Genomic DNA, 24,742 nt, shown 5'->3' on the forward strand with positions numbered 1-24,742 from the left:
GAAGGGCTCCTAGTGGCTAAAACAAACAAACAAACAAACAAACAAACAAACACCCCCCACAAAAAAACAACAAGAACAAGAACAACAACAAAAAACAAACCCAGAGCCTAAAGGTCATTTCCACACAGGAGCCACTCATGCAAACTATATTTCAGGGAGAAGCCTGCACTACCGGTGTGCCTGTGAACTGAACTTTCTGCCTGCACTGTGTTTCTGCCTTATGAGCCAGCCTTTATAATGTAGTTCCTGGAGTCCTAGTCCAACCAATAGGACTGGGATTTTCCATTCAATCAGAGCTGTGCAGCTCCGGCCAATCTGAGTGGCTGTACTCTGTCCAATCAGGATGTGCCTTTAGGATCTATCGAACTTTGAGGATTTGGTGTCCTCATTTGCATGAGGATGAACCAATCAGGAACCAGGGACAGGGACTCCCCTTCATATAAGCCATCTCCCTTCTGGCTCTGAGAGCACACTTTCCACCGAAGACTGCATTTCCCCAGCTGAAACTGAAACATTGAAAATGGCTCACCAGAGTAGAGCAGACCTGTGTGGAGTAGACATAGTGGAGCAGAGCTGCTTAGCTGGCCCCAGGTTCACTACACAGCCTGTTTTCACAGCTGTGCTGTAGCACTATTGAGCTGTTCCATAGTAGTGCTGTTTTCACAGCCATTCTTTATCAATATTTGCACTGAATAAAGTTTTCTTCTTCACCATATCCCAAACTGGGGATTCCTGTTGATGTTGAATTGGCACCAGCAATAATCAATTGACACTTATGGTAGGTACTGTATTGTGAATCATAAATACCCATTGATGTAAGCAGACCTCAACCTGTGCCAACTAGATCTACTCATATGAGAAGAGCTTGGGGCCCTTGCTGGATAGTTCACTTGGTTAAAGTATCCTCCTAACATGCCAAGGTTGTGGATTTGATCCCCAGTAAGTGCACATGTAGGAGTCAACCAATGAATGCATAAATAAGTGGAACAAAACATTCAATGTTTCTCTCTCTCTCTCTCTCTCTCTCTCTCTCTCTCTCTCTCTCTCTAAAAAATAAAAATAAAAAGAAGAGCTTGGAAGTATTTTAAACAAATATTTTTATTTACTGTGTGAATACATATATATTCTAATCTACTCCCACTTCCCATGCTTCCACCCACTACACTACCCCTTACCCAAGGTGCCCTCCCCAACCCAACCCAGAATCCAAATTTAAACATTAAATGAGGGTACAGAGGAATAGGGACATTAGTAGAGCATATTTAAAGCACAGTAACAAGAAAATTAGTAACACAGATATCCCTGTTGGAATCACAAAATAATGTCCATTCTTCTATTGAACAAGGTGAGACTTCTCTCATTCTCCTTTGTCATGATGTCCCATTGCAATTTGTCAATATCTCTTCAGGGGAATTATTTTCTGTGCCATTTAAACATTGCTATTGCAGCTTGCATACAGAAAATGTGGCAAATCCACAGTATTCTTCCCTGGGAGTCTTCAGTCCCGCAGCCCACACTACAACTACATACACACCCTGCATCTAGTGTGAGATATAACTGTGCACATAGGATGTTTCCATCATTCCATAGATCTTGTGAGAAAGGACAGAGCAGTGCAAAAGGCTGAAATGCTGAAAGTCAGAAGTATCAAGTTCATTTTCATTTCACGGAAAGTCCAGTAAACACTGCTTAGGCAGGTGCTGGAGTAGACAATAAACTTCACTATCTAAAAGATAATTTTCTTTCCTTCTTTCTCTATGGGTTATTTAATATTTTTATTTGTATTTAAATTTTTATTTTATTGAAGGATTTCTTAATACTAAACTTTCCTGTTTGAGTTCCAAGTTACAGGTACAAAGGTCTTCACAAACACAACCTCTTGGTTAAAGCAACAAAAAGAGTATTCAGTGTTTTCCAAATATTAATGAAGGCTTTACACTACCTTGAGATCAGTGTTTTGAGTGGGGAAATCCTCTACAACAAAGGCCTTGTAGGTCAGCTTGATCTGTGTATCTCTCCTGGATGTCATTTAGATCATTCCATAAAAATAAACCAATGACACCTTTATTTCTAGTAGGATCGAATCCCAAAATAATAGCTAGATATATTTCTTAATTTTAAATTCTGCTATAACATTTTAACTTGTTTAGTTAACATATACCTACTTACATAAATCTAAATATGGGGACTTCCTTCAGAATCTGCATCTATTATGCCAAGAAATGCACTTCAAGCTAAAATCTATGCTTTTTCCTCAGTACCCACCTTGGGCATCCAGATAACGCTGTTTCTTTCAGCATCAAGCTTTCCATATGATATAAAAGGGCTCCTTTCCAGTGTTTTTCTGTTTTCAGAGTATCTACTCATTCACCAGCATATTTACAAATGAAACCTGCAGTCTTATCCAGACCCCCTAACAGTTTCTAGTTTTTCAATGTGGGGACGAACATTGACAACAAACACATTGAAAAACACCAAAAGGTCTTACTTTGATAATTACAAAGTTATCATCACATATAAAATAGTTCTATTGGCAGGAAGGTTGAACTAGACACAGAAAACTCTGAACAAGAGATATCAGAATAAACAACTTCATCCACACTCTCAAACTGTCCAGACTGGCTCCATCTCATTTCCTTCCTCACATGGCCTGAAGGACGACAGTGTCCCTCAATGAGGCTTTGTCTCATAATCTAGAGATGTTGACAGCCTTCAGCAATGACAAAGAAGGAAGCAGGTGGTCCAAATTTGTAATTATGATTCTTGGTAGTCACTTGATGATATTAAGGCATGTAAATTTCCTGAAGCATAGGTAACACCCAAGCTTAAAAAGTTTCTCACAAATTAGGCAAAGGAATTTTAGCCTTCTGTTCTTCCTACGTTATATATGCTAACAAGGGTCTGAGTCCACAGATTTCAATGTCTTTATGAATTCCTCATTATTTTAGAAAATTACAATTTAGACATTTAACATTTTCTTTCCTGGCATGAATCAGAAAGATTCTTTTATGATAATGGTTTCTTAAGCTTTGTGTGTATCTTTCTGTGTCTGTGTATAGTGTATGTTCTGTATACATTTTTTCCATTTTTTTCTTTATTAGCGCATAAATTGTTTATGCTCATGTGTATTCAAGTTCCTACTCCCAATTTAAAGTTTTGCTTTTATGTGTGTTTAAGAATAAAATTAAGTATATTTTCTTTTGAATAATAAATATCCAATTGGTATTATTATATGCTTTTGCTAGTAGGACACTTACCATGAAATAAGGCTAGAAGTGTGAATGCTACACAGATTTTAATAACATAGTATCAGCATCTACAACAATGTACAAAATAGTAATCTGATCACCTAGAAAAATGATGATGATTTTGAAAAGATTCCGGAGTTCATTTATTCAAACAGATAATTGACTAAGTGACTAAAAATTAAAATTTAGATTTGGAATATGCATTATGAAAAGACTTGGTCATATTTATTTTAAAATATAATAAATCTTTGTGTACATTTTTCTGTATGTATAAGCATGTATGTATTCTTATATATGTGGGAGTATATGTACATTTACATATGTGCATCTGTGTAGATATGTATAGGTGTATGTGTGTGTTTATGTATATGTGTGAATACATGCTTATGTGTGAGTGAGTGTATGTGTGATAGCACACAAAGGTAAGTACAGGATGAGAGGGAATTTTCAATGAAAGAGGCCTTCAGTTGAGAACACCTAAAAGTGAATCTATGTTATACATATATAAATAAATAATATTTAAAATTGACTACCAGCATCTCAGATATATGTGTCAGGAGATAAATTCCTCTAGTCCAAACATATCCAGTAAGGTGTGGTATTGGACCAGCTTCATATAGCTCTTAGTTTCATCAAAGCATTTCTTTAAATGTACTGGATTAGACCAATGTACAGTTTCATGGCATTGGACAAAGGCTTGTATATGCATTTGGATGTGTGAAAAAGGATAATTTGGCAACTTCTCCCATCCGCCATTGCTGTAATTCTCTCTGTTCAACTATACATTTAAAAAATGGTATCCTTCTGACAAGAAGGTGACACTGTTAAAACACTATCAGTATTTAATATACTTTAAACTATTTCTCAGAAGTGAAAATGAATTTTTCAGGGCTATTCAAAGAATAGTTTTGTTGGGTCTTCCAGATGGCTGATAACCCATGTTCAGAAAAAGGCTGGCCAGGGTGAGTGGTGCAGTCTGTAAACAGACACAAATGGGGTTTTGAAACCACAATCCCATAGTTCTTTAGCACCATGCTCAAACCCACAAAGCTAAATGGCTGCACATGGGTTAGAGCCTACGACCTAGCACTCATTAGCACCATATTCCAATTAAATAAGTCTTCAGTCAGAAACTACTTATAATGGTAGCACCCCCAGACTTGGCTGGGTGTTGAGTTCAGATTAGTTGCTGCTGAAAAGAATCTAAGCAAACCCCACAAAAAATTCAAACTACCAAGGGGCTCAATTCTTCAAGCATCCTGTCCATCACCAAAGCTGCAGCAAACACTGAAACTGGATCATCTGTTAAGCATGTAACATCCCAGATATTCAGCTTTACTGAGGTGTGTGTGGGGGCTGTCTGATTCTTTGGAGGATGAAAGTGGGAATAGGGAAGAGTGTTTCTAGAAAGAGGAACACTAAGTGAACATACAATAGCACAGTAGTCATTTAAATTACAATGACATCTCTTTCATCTGAACTTCTCTTAAGTCTAAGTAGGTAAAGGAACTTTATATCAGAGCAAGGTATAATTCCTTCAGGAAGCACTGGCTACCTCAGGAAATTTTCACTCTGCTCTCTCCTCATGAGGAAGCAGTGTCTTAGACAATCAGCCTGATTGTCCTGGGATGTATCCATCCTGCCAAAAGGAGAATGAGAAAGACAAGTCTGTTCTTAGAAGAATGAGGATATACATAATGAGAAAGAAAAAAAATATCAGCAGAGCTCACCACTCACAAAGACTACCAATTTCAAAAATAGCTGAAGCTGAAAGGTGAATGTGTAATTACAATGATGCCACTAGCAGATGTGGTTATCTATTTAGTCCAGGACTTCTCTAAATATTTAGTCCTGTACTTAGTAAATATAGTTATTTTTTAATATTTATAGTGTTTTGTTATTTTGGTGGTGAGAGTAGGAAGGAAAAAGAGATAAAAGGTTCATTCGTGAAAATGAAAATAGAAAGAAGCAGAGATTAAACTACCCTTTCCCCCCTCAAATTATTCTTGATCTAAAAAAGGGATGCAATACTTTAGCAAGTATGGAAAATTTACATAGATTCCTGGAGTTCTGACTTCAAATTAGCCAATTTCTGCTTTCACCAGGTAGGATGACTAGCTAGAATCTAAACTCCAGTTAATCTGTTTTGTGCCTCTGGCTTGACACTTTCCAGAGGAAACTGAAGAATTAAAAGGACTTTGAGTAACATGTCCTTGGTAAAAAGACAATGATTAAGATGAGAAGAAAGGGAAGATGATTGAGGATAATGAGATTGAAGCAGAAACACACATACACTCTAAAGAGATGATGATAACCTGTTCTCAGTACTGCTAAAACCAATGGGTTTGGCCAGTTACTATGAAGTTCACAGCAAATGGAGCAATAAAACTCTGAAGCCAGCCAGGTGGGCCTGGAACATCTAACAATCTCCAGGGTTATTTTGTGGTGATAAAAGTCTATTCTTATTGTTGTTATTGTTAGTAGCTATTTTATATTTTTAAAAAGTTATTTTGATTCTTTGCGGGTGGTGATGAAATATAAAAAGGAGGCAGAGGAGGAAGTGAACAAAGCTAAAATGCTGTGCAGATCCCAAGACTTCCATTAAGGGTTAGAGAAGTCTGAATTCTGAAGATAAGAGAAGAGAGAAATATTGGAGAGAATTGATGAACAATAATTAAAATGCAAGGAGAAAGCAGTAGTTTAAACTATGCATCAGAGTTCAAAGAAGTGAATGATGAATAGATAGATAATAGAGGAGGGATGAAGAAAGAACAAATTAGAAAAGGGGTACCAAAGAAAGAAGAGACTAAGGAGGAATGAGGAAGCTGGTGATGGAGGAGGAGGGGCAATAAGAGGAGTAAGGAGAGAAGAAAATGAAAGATAATTAAAGGAAGAGGAAAGAACTGAAGAAGAGGGGAAAAGATGGGCAGAAGTAGGGAGAAGAGGGGAAAGCGGAGGAGAGGGGAACAAAGGAGACACGGAAAGAGGGTGAGAGGAAGGAAGGAATTTGTAGGAGGTGGAGGAGGAACAGAAGGAAAAGGAGAAGGGTGGAACAGAGACAGTAGAAGAGGAGAAGGTGCCAGGGAGAGAAGATAGAGAGGGAAAAATGAAAAGGGGCAGACAAGGATATGAGTAGGGAGGGAATTGGGGGGAGGAGGAGAAAAAACACATCCCCATCATGGCATTTTCCTGACACACACAGTTATACCTTTCAAAGAGCCTTAATAACAATGTCTCCACATGAAAGGCGATGGCAGATAGTTACTTCCTCCTCATCTCTCTTGAGTTGAAATCCTCATAGGCTAGAGGGATGGAAACAAATCAACAGTGAACACAATATACTTTCTTTTTTTCCAGAAAAAGAGATGTATAAATTTACATTAGATAAGGTATGTTAAATGTGGAGTCAAGGAACAGGGAGAAGTTTTGGATTTTGCAGTGCTAACTTGAGCACTTGAATAGTCAATGGATTTAAAAGAAAGCTATCATCAAATTATTGTATTTGCATTCTGGAGAAATAACCCAGATGATGTAGAGTGAACCATTTAACTGCCTTATCTTTTCCTGTAAAGTTTCTCATTCTCATTCTTCCATGAGGAGATAAGACTATTTGCACTTATAGGGAGCTCTAAGATCTTAAAGAACCCAATTAAAATTTAGAAACTGGATTTCTCTTCCATTACTTCTCTGGGAAAATTTTAGACACAATATGGACATTGACCTCTTGTTCATCTAAATAAATGTAAGTAATCTTTGGGGGCTCTGAGACAATGTCTAAGATGTCAGAACACAAGAGCCATGGCCAGGTGGGCACACAAAAATGGAGAAGGGAACAATCTCCAGAATCAGAGATGAAATATAGGAGACCCAAGTCATAGTGTAACTTTACTTTGAGTTATGTAAAAACATCTCTGATGAGCCTGAAGATCTAATATCTTCAGTTTACTTACTGTTGGGGGAAAGAAAATGTTGGAAAGGAAACAGGAGAGAAGACAGAAGAAAATGAAAAAGCAAGTAAGACACATATGATGGCTCATACAGCTCCCATCCCTCAAATTCCAACCCCTCCCTCCATTCCCCCAAAATGTAAAATGAATGAAACTTATTATTTTGGTCCCACCCTATCTGAGTTTTTGAGGATGGATAATCTATCGCGGTCTGGGCAGCTTAAACTCTAGGCACTGTGGGGTGGAGAAAGGAGGTTTCCACCTCTGGGGATGAAGGAGGACTGGGTAGCTCATCAAAATCTTTGAATCGTGGGAATTTGGGCACCCCAGGATTGGGATCCATTCTAGCAGGGGGATGAGTGGGTGAGGTGGAGCTCAGTTGGCGGTGCTCCCCTCTCAGGCGGCTGATTCCATTTAGTAGCATCTTCTGTATATCCATGAAGACCTTCTGAACTTCAATATGGAAGCTATCACTGAGCCAGCAATAGATGTAAGGGTTGTAGCACGAGCTGCTAACTGCAAGCCAGCGGAGGAAGAAGTAGAGACCATTGTGGCTTGAGATGGATTCACTAGAGAGCAGCACCAGATAGATGTTGAGGGGAAGCCAACAGATAGTGTAGACAAGCACTACCATCATTAGCATCTTCAGACTTTGCTTCTTCTTCCCACGCTGGCAAATGTAGGTGTGGATATTGATGTCATCAACAGCATTATGGATCCACAATTTCTTGGCCACATGACCATAGACAACCATCAGCACCATCAATGGCAAGAGGAAGAAGAGCAAAAAGGTACTCAGGTCAAGATATTTCCATGTGGATTTTGAAGTATAGGAGAAACTGGGGAGGCATACAGTTTCTTCAGTTTTGTTTCTAGGTTATAAGACAGAGAAAGAGAAACATTAACTTACAAAGCAGGGAGTTTTAGTGTTCATCAATTCCAGACATCTCATATGATATATACAGAAACAATGGACCCCAAACAGAAAGTGGTATGCCTAACAACCCATTGTCATGAGAGTTCTTGAGTACTCTTAGTAAATTCCAGTTTAGAGAAATTTATTTTTGTATCCATGTTTTGCAATGTGCTATTCCAGCCCCTATCCCATTCCCCTTATTTCATGAGGCTTTCAAGGTCACAGGTTGCTCAAATCCAGACACTGGCCATTCTGTGTTCCTCTTACCCAATTTCCACTTGGTAAAGCTTTTGGTGAATGGCATGTGGCAAAGCAGCACAGGTGCTCACAATCCAGATGATAATGATGCAAACATTGCCTTGCATTGGAGTAATTCTGGATTTCAGGGGATATAGCATGACCTGGAAGAAAAGACCCCAGCCCAATTAAACAATCTATATTAAGGTTACTTACTAGTCACTATTCAACTGACCTTCTTTTGCAAAAGTGCAAAGACTTGGTAGGTGGGTGAGTAATGTTCTTTGGGTACTAGTTCTGTTGAGCAGTGAGTGGTATTTTGTTTTATGAAAGAACAAAGTTGGTTAGTGTAAGAGAGAAACATGTCAATGGGAAGACAGCAATCCAAGTGGACTGATTTCAAAGTTTCTATCTCCCAGTTAGTTCAGTGGAGAAGAGGGATGGATGTCCAAAAGTGTAATGTATTTTTTCTTTATCATATATCGATGGGTGAGTACTTCACATCCCTTTATTCTTTATCTCACTTGGTTCCCTTTATGTCTCTTTCCCTTATTCCCCTTCCCCTCCCATCTTTATCCTTCATTGGTCAATTTTTCCTTCCTCCTTTTCCCTCTCCTTTCTTCCTCCATGCCTTCTCCCATCTTCCTTAATCTCCTATGACTTAGATTTCTCTATGGCCCCCTCCATCTGGTTCCAGCCACAACACCTTCAATTTTCCTCTGTGTTCTTCCCACTGCACTTGTTTCCTGGCTCCCTCTCAAATGATGAACAATATCTCATCCCTGGCCCTACCTCCTTCCTTTTAATTCACTTCAATCCCTCCTCTTAACTATGTCTTCCTCAATCTCTCAATTTATTTCTATTTCATTTGCTCAGCTCTCACTGGAAGATTTCAAGCCCACCTCTCAGACTCAACCCATCACCAGCCCTGATGCCACATCCTGCTCTGACTCATTCTTCCCCTCTTTCTTCCCTTAGCCAGTCCTGCAATGCAGCAAATAAAAATGTTTTCCTTAACAGCAACAGAAAAAAAAATGTTTACCAAAGGAGAAGGAGGCCACTTAAAAAAAAATCATTTTATTGCTCCATCGCTGTTTCCATAGCACCAAATAAAAGATGATGGTATTTTTGTTACATAAGATTTGATATGGCAAAAGTCTAATTCACATATTGCAATCCTCCTAATATGTGTGTGTGTGTGTGTGTTCTCTCTCTCTCTCTCTCTCTCTCTCTCTCTCTCTCTCTCTCTCTCTATCTCTTTCTATATATATATATATTCACATAGATTGTCTCAATGAACTCAAACATTTTAAATTATTTATGTTCTTAGCTGCTTCCATCTATTTAGAAGAAAAACCTACTCTTTGATAAGACCTGAAAAACCCTGGGAAAACCTACCCGATGTCGGTCCAGGGAAATAGCAGCCATGGTCATCACTGTTACATAGGCACAAGAGTACTGAGCAAAATGACTGAGGTGGCATGTCATCTTCCCAAACACCAAGGAATTACACAGATAGCGCACCTGTGGGAGAAAGGACATGGTGAGGCACCAGGACTCAGCGTTGCGTAATTCCCCTCTTACAAGCTCAAAATAGAAGTAGAAAAAGCTTCCTTGCTTCACAAATTGCTGGCATTATTGTCTCAGGAAGGAAATATTTTCACATTGTATCTGTCATACCCTCATCTATTTCCACAGAAACAGCCAGTTTGAAGACACAGACCTCATATTAACAAAAATTGTTAGCCATTTTCCATTCCAAGCACTGCATAAAAACAAACAAACAAACAAACAAACAAATAAATAAATAAAAAATGTGGAAACGGAAGCTACGTCTTTGTGACAAAGCTCACCCAAAACAGATCTGCACCCCTCCCTTAAGCCACACACGTCACTCAGTCTCTGACAAGGCAGGAGATTAATACAGCAACGCAATCACAATCATGGCTGTAGCTCCCCTCCCCTCAAGTTCCAAACCGTTTACAACATCTCAGCCATTCCTGTCTCTACGCACTTTCTTAATCAACTGTACCCGCTTCAGTGCTCCTTCCCATTACGCAGCTCTCTCTGCTGCAAATGCAAAGTTGTGATTCTGCTCTCATGGCCTGAGCCCCGGGTTCCCTCTTCAGCACACAGCTTACCATGGTGAAGGGAGAGCTGAGAAAAGCCAGCATCATGTTGGTCACGGAGATATTGACGACAAAGAGGCCGGTGGCAGTGTGCATCTTCTTGTACTTCATAATCACATGGTTTAAGACCCAGTTCCCTAGTATGGCAGCAAATACCACTATGGTGTACCCTATTACTAGCCAGAACTGTACCCGCTCATCCTGGGACACCATCTCTGAAGCTATAGTACCTGCTGTGTCATCCAGGATGCCAATGTTTGAGATATGGCCAGGTAACTTATGGATCATGGAGAGCACGCTATCCCGGCCTGAGCTAGTAACCGCGGATGCTGCATTAGAAATAGACTGCAGCACCTGGGAAGCGGTGGAGGTGATGAGATCATCAAACCCACTTGGCACACTCAGAGCTTCGGGGGTGAGCTCGTCCCCATAGCTCATAATGCTGGGGTTTGGGAAAGCCCCTTGGGGTGATTCTGTGGTCGGGGCGTCCAGCTTGACGCCTTTGGAAAACCTCAAAATCCTTAAACTACTGGGTCAGGGAGAGCCAAGGGAAGAGAGATGGAGGGGTAGGGGGTCTTCACAGAGCGCTGGGCAAGCGCTGCTCAGCGTGGCCCGGAAAGCTCTGAGTGGAAATGCACTCTCCAAGGTGTGGGAGGGGGTGGGTGGGTGGATAGCACTGAGGGGACCCGAAAGAAGGAAAAAAAAAAACAACCGCTGGACCTGACTCGGAGTGGGCTGAGCTGAGCTGGACAGTGGATCGCAGGGCTGGCGAATGCGGCTGGCTCCAAATGTTCCTTAGCTTGGGATGCGCAGGCAGTGCAGGCTTCCGGACAGCAGCGCTAGGCTTCCCCGAGCGCCCTTCCTCCTTCCCGCAGTTGGGGGTCGTTCAGACTAAATTTCTGTCCCCTTGAATCCGTCTGTCTTAGGCCTGCAGTCGCTGTGCTCTGAGCCAGTGAAGTCAGAGCCTTCTGCAACGCATTTTATAGAAAGTCTAAGGGACTTGCGAGAGAGCCAATGGGAAGCCGCGGTTGAAGCTCCGCCCTGTCCATCCCCGCTGGGGAGCTAAAGGGATTGGCAAAGCCTTTGCTGCTGCTCCAGTCTCAGGCTCCCTCCTTTCGCAGCTCTTCCCTGGCACCCCCTCCCTCTTCTTGCTGCAGCTGGAAGCCCAGACTTAGGGGATCGTTTCTGGGCAACCCCCATGATCAGCCTTCTTCACCTTCCTTTGCCCTTACTCTCTTATCTTCTACAACAGTGCCCAAAATACCAGCTAGGAGCTGTGGCACAGGGGGGAACTGAGAGGGGCTGCGGTGTCCATGGTGACTACTGACAAGCTGGAGGCCTTATCGGTACCTGTCACCAGGAAGTGTCTGCACAAATTTTGGGGTCGTGCAGGATGAATGAGGCAGGGGACAGTTAGAGAATTGGGAGGGGGACATTGTAGAGTCTCTGGAACCGTGTGAACCCAGCATAATGCTGATGCTATGCTTTCTCTAACGTAAAGCCACCAGCTTCAGATTGATTGCATGCAATGTCCACCGGGTTTTGCGTCTAGCTGCCTAGGGGGACACAGCATTTTTGTCCAACACTCAGGAAATAGCAATTTGGGAAGTGGATGTGGTATGTTAGTGGGGAGACTGAAACAGTGTGCAAAGAGGGTTTAGGATTTGGGGAATTTTTGCAAATAGATTGATTTTCCCAGAGTCTGATGCTGCAGGGAGTGGGAGATGGAGTTCAGTCTTCAGAGTTGCAGTGGAAAAGAGACTGGGGTTGGGGGTTTCAAAACGGCTTTTTGTCTTTAGAGTTTCAAGTTGCCTCCTGGAGAAGGAATCTAGAGACATTTAAATAACAACTAGAGTAGCTGAACTGCTTCCCTAGAAGTAGGGAACACAACAGTGCCCTGAGCCTTTCAGAGTTCAAGAGTATTTTTTATCTTTCAACTCCCCTCCCTCCACCACTAATTTACAAGTAGAAAAATGGAGGCTTGGGATAGAAGGAGCTTAAGGAAGTCCATACAGATAATTATCTAAAGAACCAGGACTAGAAATCAGAAGTGTGGAACCTGACAGTCCAGGACATTTTGCTCTGTAGTAAGCTGTCCCTGAGAAATCCTGGTGCTTCAACCATAGTGTCAAGGCTTCCTATCCATCACTTCCATCTTCCTGTCCCACCATTTAGAAGGGGCTGTGAAAAAAGCAAGTAAAGGTACCCTTCTTTTCCTAAAGGAGTCATAAGGGAAAACCACATGTTATCAATAACTACTTATTAAGACATAAGCAGAAAGTCATGATCACTATCATAATCATCATCATCATCATCAACATCCAGGAGTCAGATTATAAATCAGCCACAAAGGAGGCTAGCAAACTTCTGCCGTGTGTGTGTGTGTGTGTGTGTGTGTGTGTGTGTGTGAGCGTCTGTGTCTGCCTTGGCCACATCCGGCTATTTATGGGTTAAAGCGCAGTTAAGGAAGAGATTAGAGAGTTTTTGCAATCTTTCTGGGGTATCCCCACTTGTGGGGAGAGGGTGGTTGACAGATTAACACAGAATGACTAATCATAAAATCTAACTAAAGCTAAGTTTTATGAATGGGAGCTAAGTCTTCTGAATATAGACCTCGAATTGGAAAAATTATATGGTTATCAGGCAACTTCTTAAAAAAACAAAATAAAGGAAGAAAAAGACCAAAAAAAGAGGAAATGATAAAAAATAAGCTTTCTTATTTGGGATGGCCCTCAGAATAGAGACAGACAAACAAACACATTTAAAGAAGTTTATTAATGTTGACTCTACCACATAGATCCACAGGAGAGCTGGGGATCATTGATCTCTAGTTTGATCTCTCTGCAGCAGTTGCTGAAGGAAGACCACCAAGAGACAGGAGCTGCACATTCAGGAGGCATTTTCTCTGTATCTGGCCCTAGGAGGAGTTCCCAAGGGCCCCAAAGGACTCCAGATTTGGTAAGTAATGAGGGACATGTTGACATGTAGTCAAACATAAGACTTTTCTATATTGGAGGAGTGCAGAGGTTCTGTGGCAGGGACCAGAATGGGAGGATCACATAGGCAAAGGCAGAACCCAATAGCTGAGATACTAAGACAGTCTGGCCTCCACCAGCCTCTTAGTCATGGTCCTTACCATCTTTGGCCTCTTTGACTCAGAGTTCCTGTATCTCTCAAAAGGGGTAGGCAATACTTAACTCCCAAAGAAGTGGGGGTTCCATGCAAATACATTCCTAGATTGGATTTAACAAATAGAAAAATGATGCAGATTATATTATACATCTTCAAACTTTTGACAGTACTGCTGTCTTTCCGCATCCCAAGCACTGATGCACATGTGAACTAAAGCCCACAAGCAAACTGAAACCTTGCATGGCATCTTTATTTAGTTAGGAGACAGAGGGATGACTGAGGCTAATAGCCCATCCATCTACCCACTACATCAGTGGTAGAGGAGCCTGCCTTTGGGCTAGGTGCTATGGAGGATTAGAAGAAGAAAACTCAGCATAGTCTCTTTTCTTGAGCACCTTATAATTACACTAAGGAAAAAAAAATCCACCCTTGGGAAATAACTAATTACAGGCAGGTGAAAAATATGCAGACAGTCAATGTTAGAAGAGCAAGCATGGAGATTGAAAAAAAGTTTTGCAGAAGAATTAGCATTTGAGCTTGGGTTTGAACTATCAGCTGACCAGAAATGAGCAGAGAGAAGGAAGAGAGGGTGGTGAAACTTGGGCCTTCAAAAAGCAGGAGCAAAGCCAGAAAGAGGGGACATTGCTCCTGTCTCATTCCAGGGACAGGAAGAGAAATGGTTTTGAGTGGATAGTTTAGTAACTGCAGTTCTTATGTATTTCTCTAGCACTGTAGGCTTTTCTAGGTATTTTATATAAGATAGAGAGTCAAGAAACTAGTTTTACTGTGACCATTGGGAGAAGGCAAGCTCTCTGGTATAGCAAGTGCCAGAACAGACATATTAATTCATATAATCTTTTCAAATTATTTGTCCATCTATCTTCTAGCTTTGCTCAGGCAAAACAACTCTCAGGTTTTATCAATACAATGGTACCCTCTGGAGTTGGTTAGTCTTAGCCACTGCAGACCATTCACTTAATATACAGTTACATTTCACATGGAGTCCCCTCTCTTCTCTAAAATCAACACCACTTTTCCCTTATAACTTCCAAGTTATAAAAATACAAAAACATGCATCTAATCACACAAAAACCAAACAAATAGGCATAAAGTATCTATCTTTCACAAGACTTCCAGTGACAGAGCTAACCTTGGTTTCCTAGCTCTCAGTATAGTCCTCAGTTGTCACCAGTGAATCCCTCAATGTTCAGTCCCTGCTCAAATCCTGACAAAGATACAAAAATGTCACAGCTTCTTCAGTCAGTCTCAACATTCAGTGAAGACTTAATAAAGTTTTCCTTTAAAATTCAAGGTCCAGGGATCCAGGAAAGACTGCAGTGGTCCTCCTTAATCCCAACATTTGTTTAACCTCACTCAGGTAAACCCTGGTGCAAGCATAATCTCTGATACTTTTATTTCCCCTTACCATGTTTTTACTCTATTAGTATAACCTTCATTTCAACTCCTTGTTTTATATGGGCTACTCTGTTTTTGCCTCATTTTCTAGTCAGGCCTGGTGCCTGCTTGGAGCCTTTACTTAATGTCTAAGTTTTTGCTGCTTATCTATAGGGTTGCTTGTGATGGTCAGTCCCTTCTTACTTCTATTAAATGAATTCCACCAGATTTGTCCCTCTGGTGCTGACAGATTGTGATGGACTTATGACAAAGAAGCATCTATGGCCTTTGGTATTGTGCCAGGCTCACCAGGCTGTGCTACCATAGATAGCAACTTCTTTTGGGGATATAGTACTTTCAGCTGCTTGACCCACTCTCAGGCAGGATTCTCAAGTCAGGTACTAATTTCATTCCAATATCCCATCCTCCCTCCTGTAGCAACAAGCAATCCATGACGCTTCACATCTAATTTCACAAGTTTCAAAGTTCAAAGGCTGTCTTCACAACAAAATTACCTAATTGAAAACAATAGCCAAATATTCTACTGTCCAGGAGGTCACAGATGACTATGCCAAGTTGTAGTCAATGTTGTTGTGGTTACAGGCAGCTATAGAAGGTTATCCCTGTTAGAGTGCATGAAGTAACATACCAGGACTGGCTGGAAAACCTCTCTAGACAGGAGCTTCCAGCTCCAGAGAAGGAACAGAAACCCCAGTACCAGGAAGAGGTAAACAATAGAAGGGAAAGCCTTTGGTAACACAATTTTAAATGAGGACAGAGATTACCCTGTTGTTGCCAACTGCTAGGGGCTGTGGGTCGCAGACGTAATGGGACAATCAAAGGTGAATTCCTGAATTTAGGAGTACCTTTGCTTTCAACTATGACATCTGCCAACCCAGTGAAAGTGTTCAATTTTCCAAGAAGTTTCCAAGCCTCAGCTTTCAGCCGTCCAAGGAGAGGAGTTGGTATACTAAGCCTGCCTGTTATACTGCAAACATGAGATAGTTCAGCTCTTCATTGAGCTAAAACTTGATTTCCAGTGACTTCATTCCTGTGGCCTTACTTCAGTTCTCCAGGGCCACACACTATTTGTGTAATCACTCTTCCTTATGCCAACTTTTCAGATATCTAAAGACAATGTTCATGTTTCCCCTGAGTCTCTTTTAGTTGAAGTTGTGAGATGGATGGAGCCTTATAACTTAGAGGAAAATATGAAAAACAAAACAAAACAAAAAAAGCAGTCCTTGAGAACTAAAAGGAAACAGCAAGGTAGATAGAAAGCAAGTTAAGCAGCATCACAGTGTCTATTTGGAAAAGAAATATCATTTGGAGGCCTCCTAGACTACCTTTTCCTCATAGCAATTTCACTAAAATTCCAATAAGAAAGGTTGGAAGGAGAAAGATAAAAGACATCAGCTCATTTATTTTATTTTCTATTTGAAAATTACAGTTGACATAAAATATTATATTAGTTTCAAGTTTACAAATCCATGATTAGAAATTTATTAGTATATCATTTATGAAGTGATCAACCCAATGAAATCTGGTACCCACCTGCCACCATATAGAGTCAAGCCTTGGTTCTCATATGTCTCCCATCTCGAACAATTTGATTCTCAACCAAGTTGTTCACAGAAAAAATGTCTAGGTTGTCGCACAAAACTTGTTTCCACCTGACAGCCTTTTCATGCTGATACCTGTATAATCAGTCACGTGTCTCAGGCATCAAGCAGCAAGAATGCGTGAGTATGAGTCAGTTTACCACTAAACCCCACATTTTTCTTTTCAATCAATATTTTATTGTTTTCAGGGAGGAAGTGAGAGGGAAAGAGAGATGGAAAATCAATAATGAGAGAGAAACATTGATTGGTTGCCTCCTGCCTGTCTCCTACTGGGGATCGAGCGTGCAACCCAGGCAGGGAAATCTAACCATGACCTACTGGTTCATAGGTTGATGCTCAACCATCGAGTCACATCAGCCAGGCCAAACCTCACATTTTTAGCATCTCAGGAAATTGTACAGTATTTTTGTGGTTTTTGTTTGTTTGTTTGCTTGCTTGCTTTTGTTGCTGCTTATTATTATTAAATGTGTACAGTAAATTATCATGGATCCTAAGAATGTTAGCGATAGCAGTAAAGTGAAAAGGAAACTTGTGAGAACAATAATAAATCTTTAAAAATAAATAATTGCAAAGTATGATAGAGGTGTTTGTGTGCCTGATATTGCTCCTGAGTATGGCATGGTGAAATAGATGGTTAGCATACTTTTAAAACATAAAGAGGCCATCAAGAGTGCTGATGTTGCTAAGGGTGTAAAAGTGCCCATAAGGGGGAGGAGGAGGTAAAGAGGAACACCTATAATAATCTGAACAATGAAGATTTATTATTTAAAAAATATAAAATAAAAGTGTCCATGAAACAACGATCACAGGCAATTGAGAAAGGTTAAATGGAATCATTTGGGGGTCTGGAACATAGTAATTCAATTTACATTATTTATAATGAAAAATAAAGATTTATTTTTTTAAACAAATCTCTTCTCAAACAGCCTTCCAGAATGAATTAAGTTATTATAATATTATTGAATATATTCCTTATGCTGTACATTACATCCAATGACTATTCTCTAACAAACAATTTGTACTTCTAAATCTCTTTACCTTTTCCACTCATCCCAAGACCCAAGTATGGCAGAGTGGTCTCACCAATAGTTGAGGATCCAGCAGTGCAATCTCCAGTCTGGTGCTGTAAAAATAGTAGTGCATGTCCCTGGGAAAGGTGCATCTGGGTCTCCTAGGCAGTCTGAATCACTACTAATTTTCACCACCATATGCAATATGGGATCCTCTTCCCATCTCTGTTCATCTGCGTTGGGGATCCCTGTGTGGGGTTGAGACCCCATGCTCCTAGGGGGAGGGAATTTTGTAGTTGCCTTTGGTTTCTCAGCCACCACACCTGTGGCTAGCCCTTTTCTGCATCTGTGCTCTTCTTACCACTTTCTATGTGGCTTCTTTTTTTAAATCCTTGATTTCAATTCAGCTAGCCTTCAATTGGTTATTCAGGTTAATTGCTCTATAATTTAGTTGTATATCCAGTTTTGGGTTGAGAGCAGGTGAGTGTAGCTTCCGCTTATTCTATTGCCATCTTGGAATATCCAAAACAATTTATTTTAGGAGGCAGTCACCTTAAGTTTAGCACACAGATTTTGGCATAATTTTGCATGATAATGTAATTGTCAGTGATTTTATTGTACTTTTTTTGTTTTGCTTGGTATCTCTGGTGTCATTGGGACTCCTGTTGATCCCTGCCAGAGCCACTTATTTCTGGGTAAGAAAAATATGTTATAGCTTGAAGGCCTGAAAAATGTGTTCTGGGTTGAGCAGCTTACTATGTTGAAATATCCCATGAAGTAGAGGAATCTGTAGCCTGTAGAGATAAAGAGCACCTTTTCTGGCCACTTGGTGTCAGAAGAGTTCCTCCTCAATCCCTGTTTCTATTGCTTCCAGACCATTCTGGGGTTATCTAGGACTTCTGTTTGACCTTTGGCTGCATTCCGCTTGAATAATTGTTGGAAAGATACCTAATTGCTCTGTTGCTTAGTGTTTCTCCAGGATGCTTACCTCTTTTTATCTTTTTGTGTCCTAATATTGTTTCCTCTTTCATTATTTCATTGTTTAATCTGGAGTGTCTTTATCTTCAGGGAGAGATAAGTCTATGGAATCTTATCTGAATTGGAAGCCTAATTTATATTTTAACATCACTTGTCTTCATGGAGAATCCATGATATGGGTCTAGAGTGAATGTGAGTAAAGTAAGCAGGAGGCTATAACACTGGTCTAGGTAACAGATGGCTTTGTTTTAGACTGGGGTTGTAGCGATGAATATAGAAACAAATGAATCAGTTAATATATTTTTAAGTAAAACAAATAAGAATCACTAAAGTGTTGACTTTGGAGGTTTCTGGCTTTAGCAATTAAATGGATAGAAGTGTCACTTAATTGTCAAAAATGTCTCCTATATCCTCATTGGAAGCAAACCCTCCACAAAAAAATACTTCTCTTTCTGAAATGCATGCATGGGCTTGAGCTTACATTCCCCAATCTGGAGCAGTATTACATACTCAGAAGAAGTGTATCCCTATCCCACGTGCCTGTCCTTATCTCAGATTCATTATCAAGCTAACAACCTTCCAGATGAATGAAAATTATAATTATCATTGACTGGAATCCTCAGAATGTACTGGATTTTCAAAAATCTCCATATCAATAGTGAGTCTAAAGAGTTCTGGTGTTGAGTGCATTGATTATGCAATGGCTTAAAAAGTTTAACAATTTATTTCATAACTAGCAATCCAACTCTTCCCTCACCGCTTTCTGCTATATTCCTGATTTCCAGGAAAGCTCCCCAGGAAGCCACTATATATTTCCAGTAGGATATGGTCTCACTCATCTAGGGGAAATGGTGAACAACTTTGATGAACGAGAACAGACCCAGAGATAAGGAGCCATGGGTCAGACTGTTGGACCTCAAAGGGAGGGTGGGGATAAAAGGGAGAAATCAACCAAAGGACTTATGTGCACACATATAAGCCTAACCAGTGGTCAAGGACAATAGGGGTTGGGGTGGGGGATTGGCATGGGGGGTTGAGGACAAATATGTGATGCCTTAATTAACAAAGAAATTAATTAAAAAAATAAACTCTGTTCTTAATTTTTCTCTTAAAACTTCAATATTATATAGCAACTGAACACCAGCCTTGTGTGGGTTTCTACATTTGATGTGCAAGGGGGGTTGGCTCTGAATATAGAAAAATTGGAGTCAATGTGTGCATAAAGGATGGAGATAGAAGAGGTTTCCATGATATGGGAGGATGGAACAGGTATTTGGAGTCCAATAGATGAAGGCTTGTATCCCTGCTCAACTTCTAGCTGAATGTCCTTAGGTAAAGTTACTATTCTCTCTAATCCTTAGTTTACTCAAGTATAAAACATAACAGCACTCTTATAAAACTCAAGGAAGTCAAATGCAATCAGGTATTAGATGCTTCCTAAAGTATAAAGCACCATGTATTTCATACATATCATGTTTACTGTCCCTGATGCCGCCTCTGTTCTCTACTTGCCATATAAAATGTTAATATGGATATTGTAGTGAGGGTGGGGCATCCTAAACCATCCCTACTCTCTTGTCTGTGGTCTCTCACCAACGTTTTGAATAGGTTTGAACTTGCAGGTGACAAAAGAATATTGTTTTAAGGTGCCAAAGGGAAGGACTTTGTGTTTCAAAGAGGACCCCAAAATTTCAAGTAGACCTCTTATATCCTCAACTATCAGAAGAGCCCATGGGATCTGCGTCATCCTTTCCTTGCCAAGTGGACAGGTTTTATCCTGACTGCAGTCCTCTATTTTCCTTTGGCAACTTTTCTTGGCATTAAGATTACTTTTGACACCTACGAGGAAAAAGATGGTAGCCACCATTCTAATTTTGAGGCTTCCTTTGGGACAATGTTTTCATGTCCAAAAAACAAGCTTGCAGGCATTCTATAACCACTCCCCTCCCGCCCCCGCCCCCCCGACCATAGAGTGTTTCAATCGTAGTCACAGCTTTCCAGAGCCAAGAGGAAACATCAAAATCATCAAGTTCATTCTTACAGTGTCTTAACAAGTACTTTAATGTATAGGAATTTATGTCTAAAATATGAACAAGACACTTAAAATTCCCTTCTGTATGATTGTACTAGTAAATTGAAGGACTGGCTTTCTGCGGAGCTTCTGGATTTAGAAGTTAAAGGTACTCATGACAACCACTACCTACCTACTTTTCCAAAATAGTTTCCTTCGTATAATTAAAACACAATTTGGATCTCCAAATCTAACCCCACTAATTCCCCATCATGCCTATTTGCTTAGTACTTAGTTTAGATGTAGATTATATTCACAACTCCCTTAGTCTTGGTTCAAAGTTAATTAGGCTAGGTCCAAAAAAAGTAAAAACATATTCAATGTGTTTTATTCTTGGTATGTTCTTTGTGAGAAGGATCAGTTTTTAGGAATTTCCAGATCTTCCAAGTGTCATTGAGTGATAGAATTTGCCATTAAAATTTGTGATATATAATTTTAGATGACTCACCTAGCCCAGCTCCCAAGTGGAGCAGAAAAACTTAAATAAAAAAAGTGAATATAGCATTTTTAGGTAAATAAATAAGTGGGGAAAAACCCCAGACAAGATTTATTCCCTCCTATGCCTGTCTACCACCCATGCTCCTTTTACAGTGAGGTCATCTTCTAGTACATGCACTCCTGAGGGAGCATTCCAGAGGGAGCATTCCAGATGTGCAGTGCCAAGATTCAGCTGTTAGTTCTTGAGGGACAGAAGCTGAAAATTATCATCTAGGATCGACCTCCTGTTGCGCCGTAATTTTTTTTGACGATGTTGGTGCCAGACCACACCACCAAGAGCCAGGGCAATGAGCAGAAGAATGACACCCATGGCAATCATGACAGAAACAAGTATCTCAATATCCTTTATAGGGATCTTCATGCCCAGCATCCTCACATTGTCTTCTCTAAAGTCTCTGGAGATTGCTGCTGAAATTGAACAAGAGAAAAATGGGAACCCTGGGCTGGAGTATACATTAAAGGTCACTTGCAATCTACCACTAAAAGAGAAAAAAAATTCTATCCAAATAAAACAGAGGAGCTGTCCCCATCCCTAAAAATACCAGCTGGTGAAAACAGGCTCAGAGGTTACAGTGACTTCTTATAACAACATGCTATAGCTAAGAAAGTTCTTAGGAATCACTGAGGCTCTAATCCACCTATGGAAAGAGCTAAGACTCAAAAGTAGGAAGAGCATTGATAGAAATATATCAAGGCTTAGGATGTAAAAACAATTGGATTTTGTTTGTATGGTTCTAAAAGGAACAATTAAAAATAATAAGTAGAAACTCGAGGGAAGTTTGACTCAATGATCTAACTGATAAGATCATTGGGCCTGTCATGCCACTGTGCTGTCACCTCTTTGAGTCATGATAACACTGATGTCACATTGATCTTTTTAGGTGAAATATTTTATTGTCTGAGTTCCTGGAATGCAAACTTTTAATGATCTCTAATTAACCCATGGAGTAAAGCTCATATTCAAGTCACTCTTAGACCTCCAAGACATTTTCATACTCCTATTTTTGCTTGAATACCCTTTCTTCCTCTTCACTTTTCTATCCCCAATTTAAATGTTACAGGTCTCTGTAAAGCTTTAATTAATTCACCTGGACAGTTAAAGCTCCTTTTTTGTGTGTTTTCAAAGTATCTGTACTGTTTAAACTCTCACAATATACTTGCTTGGGATAAGTTATCTAATCCTCCCGCATTTCTGCACTTCAATAACCTATTTTTTTAGGGGATAATAACTGTACTTAACTCAGAGGTTTATTGTGAAGTTTAAATGAGTTCGTATTTATAAATATTTAGCATAGCACCTGGAAGATAGTATATGCACAATAATTGATAGATGTTATTACTGTTTGCCTTTTTAAAACAACACATAGCATCTAACATTGCAATGATTATTTTTCTGTCTCATTCCACTTTTAGACACAAATCTCTTGAAATATAGTATGTATGTTTTATTTGCTTTGATGTCCCTGACTCTCAGAATCTGTTCAATGAATATTTAACTGAATGAACGTATGTTCTTACAGAAGTTCTTACAGAAGTGAAATAAGATGAAATACATGCATATGTATGTATGGTGATCCACTTTGAGCCTCATGTTGCCTCTTCACAACCCCTCCAGGATACATCCTAGTTCCATGGTTGTCAGTTTATAAGATACATAGGCAGATCATTAGAAAATTTCCAAACACAGCTGAAAAAAATTCCAACTAAACTGATAATCCCTAATATTCTTTCTAGTTCTCATAACTTTTGAATGTTTCTGAATCTTAGTTCAGGTACAAATGGGGTGGGAAATGAAATCACTATTTGGACCTATGCTAGATAGAACAAGAACCTGTATTTTCTTATAGGAAAGAAATGACTGGTTTTAAAGAGTAAACTGTTTGGTATTCTATAGATGCAAGAATAAAAATACCTGGTACATACTCTATGGTATTTGTTCTAGTTTCACACTGTCTCTATGGGCAATTCATGACTGTGCTACAGTATATTCATGCCCAACCAAGCAAGACCTCAAACTTTCTTCAGCCTTCAACTCAGGAGGTTGGGGTAGAGACCAGAGAGAATAAACCTACTGAGGGAAGCTGAACCTGAAATTCCTGGCTTCTGAAGTTTTGCAGAAATATTAGAACGCTTTCTCCTAGTACTTCTATCCATCTTTCAGTCATGTGAATCCCATATATTAGAGATATACACCTTCCCACAAATGCACATTGGATATAACTACCCAGTTTGTGGATCACTTTTCCTACCTTTTCCAATGTCATTGGTAATGGTGGTGAAAATGCTTAAGTGTTCTAGAGAGAGAGAAAAAAAAGACAAGAAGTTAGTCCTGTTATTCTTCATATCAATATATAGGCTCACTGTGGGAGGTTTGCACTAGTTGGGGAAATCTCTAGGGTAAGATAAAAAATGAAGGTACCTGGGCTTAACTAACTTATGGTCAAAGTCAATGTTGATATGTAAATTTGATTTAGAGTAGTGACACAAAATTTGAGCAAGTGCATAAACTTAGGAGAAAGTTAAGCTATCCCTATGCATTATTTACATATTTATTGGCACTTCCTCTATTACCATTATTACTCTTTTTGTCACCCTTTCCACCCTCCCTTCAGGAATCCCCTACATATTCAATTTCTTCATCCTCTTCTTGCTTTAATGAGACTGAGTTCTTCTCTAAGGGATATGCTTCCTTTATAATACATCCTCTCAGTGCTTTGAGATTATTGCTCCTCTCCTTTTTGTAAAGACCTATCTCTTTTGAAGTTCATATTATTTATCTAGAATAATCATACCACTTCTTATCAATGTTCCTAGCAGTTCTTTTCATTCATGAAAATCTTAATACTTGGCTCAGTCTTCCTCTCTTCAGTTCTCACTATGGGTATTGATCCATCATTCAACACTCGAGCCTCACCACTTCTGAACTTCTTAACTCCAATAACTTTCCCACAACTACTACAGTGATCACATTGGGCTTTTAATAAGATACTTCTCCATATAAAAAATCTAAATCTAGCAACAGCGTTCTATCCTTTTTGTACTCCAACACTATTTCATTTCACCTGTTATTTCCCTCTCATGAAGACCTCTAGCTCCTGGACCCTTCAGGCTTTTTCCTAACATGCCAGCTTTATCCTGTCTTTTCTTTCCTTCTTGATCCATGTTCTGTCAACTCACAAGGAGTGTTATAATAATCTACAAAAAATGCAGTATTATAATTTCCCTGTATTTTGTCTGGTATACTAAATGCTGGTGGAGAAAAAAAAATCACACAAGTACAATATAAAGATCATTATTCTTTGTGTCCAACTTTAAATAAGCCCTCAAAGTTTCCAGGCAATAATTAATTTTCCAATACTCAGAGTAAACTTCCCACAGTGGTTATTTCAAACATTTGGCCACTCTCCTCAAGCCCCTTACCTGACCACCTATCCTTTACTCTCAACATTTTTTGACACATCAATTCAGCACTTGACTTTGGTTCTAAGGACTGACAGCACAACAAAGAATTGTGTGCTTATCTGGGTGGTAGGAAATAGTACTAGAGTAGTATGTGAAA

The 24,742-nt window shown here is 39.8% G+C and overlaps 2 protein-coding genes across 2 annotated transcripts in view; both read right to left on the reverse strand.

Annotated features, from left to right (window-relative positions):
* Positions 1–2,741: 2,741 nt before the first annotated feature.
* On the reverse strand, positions 2,742–11,416 carry LOC311615100 (G-protein coupled receptor 83-like). The gene is made up of 4 exons (XM_084870325.1): positions 10,490–11,416; positions 9,747–9,872; positions 8,379–8,512; positions 2,742–8,067 (listed from the first exon to the last, which is right to left on the reverse strand). The coding sequence occupies exons 1-4, from the start codon at positions 10,913–10,915 to the stop codon at positions 7,416–7,418; spliced, it is 1,338 nt and encodes a 445-aa protein (XP_084726451.1). The 5' UTR covers positions 10,916–11,416; the 3' UTR covers positions 2,742–7,415.
* Positions 11,417–17,365: 5,949 nt separating this feature from the next.
* HEPH (hephaestin) overlaps positions 17,366–24,742 on the reverse strand; it is a 92,277-nt gene continuing 84,900 nt past the window's right edge. Inside the window, exons 20-21 of the mRNA XM_084869810.1 lie at positions 23,433–23,477; positions 17,366–21,591 (exon numbers count right to left, since the gene is read on the reverse strand). Of these exons, the coding sequence (XP_084725936.1) occupies positions 21,359–21,591; positions 23,433–23,477 (278 nt within the window). The 3' untranslated portion in view covers positions 17,366–21,358. The remainder of the gene's footprint in view (positions 21,592–23,432; positions 23,478–24,742) is intronic.

The sequence above is a fragment of the Pipistrellus hanaki genome (genome assembly GCF_964339955.1).
Source record: "Pipistrellus hanaki genome assembly, chromosome: X".
NCBI lineage: Eukaryota > Metazoa > Chordata > Mammalia > Chiroptera > Vespertilionidae > Pipistrellus > Pipistrellus hanaki.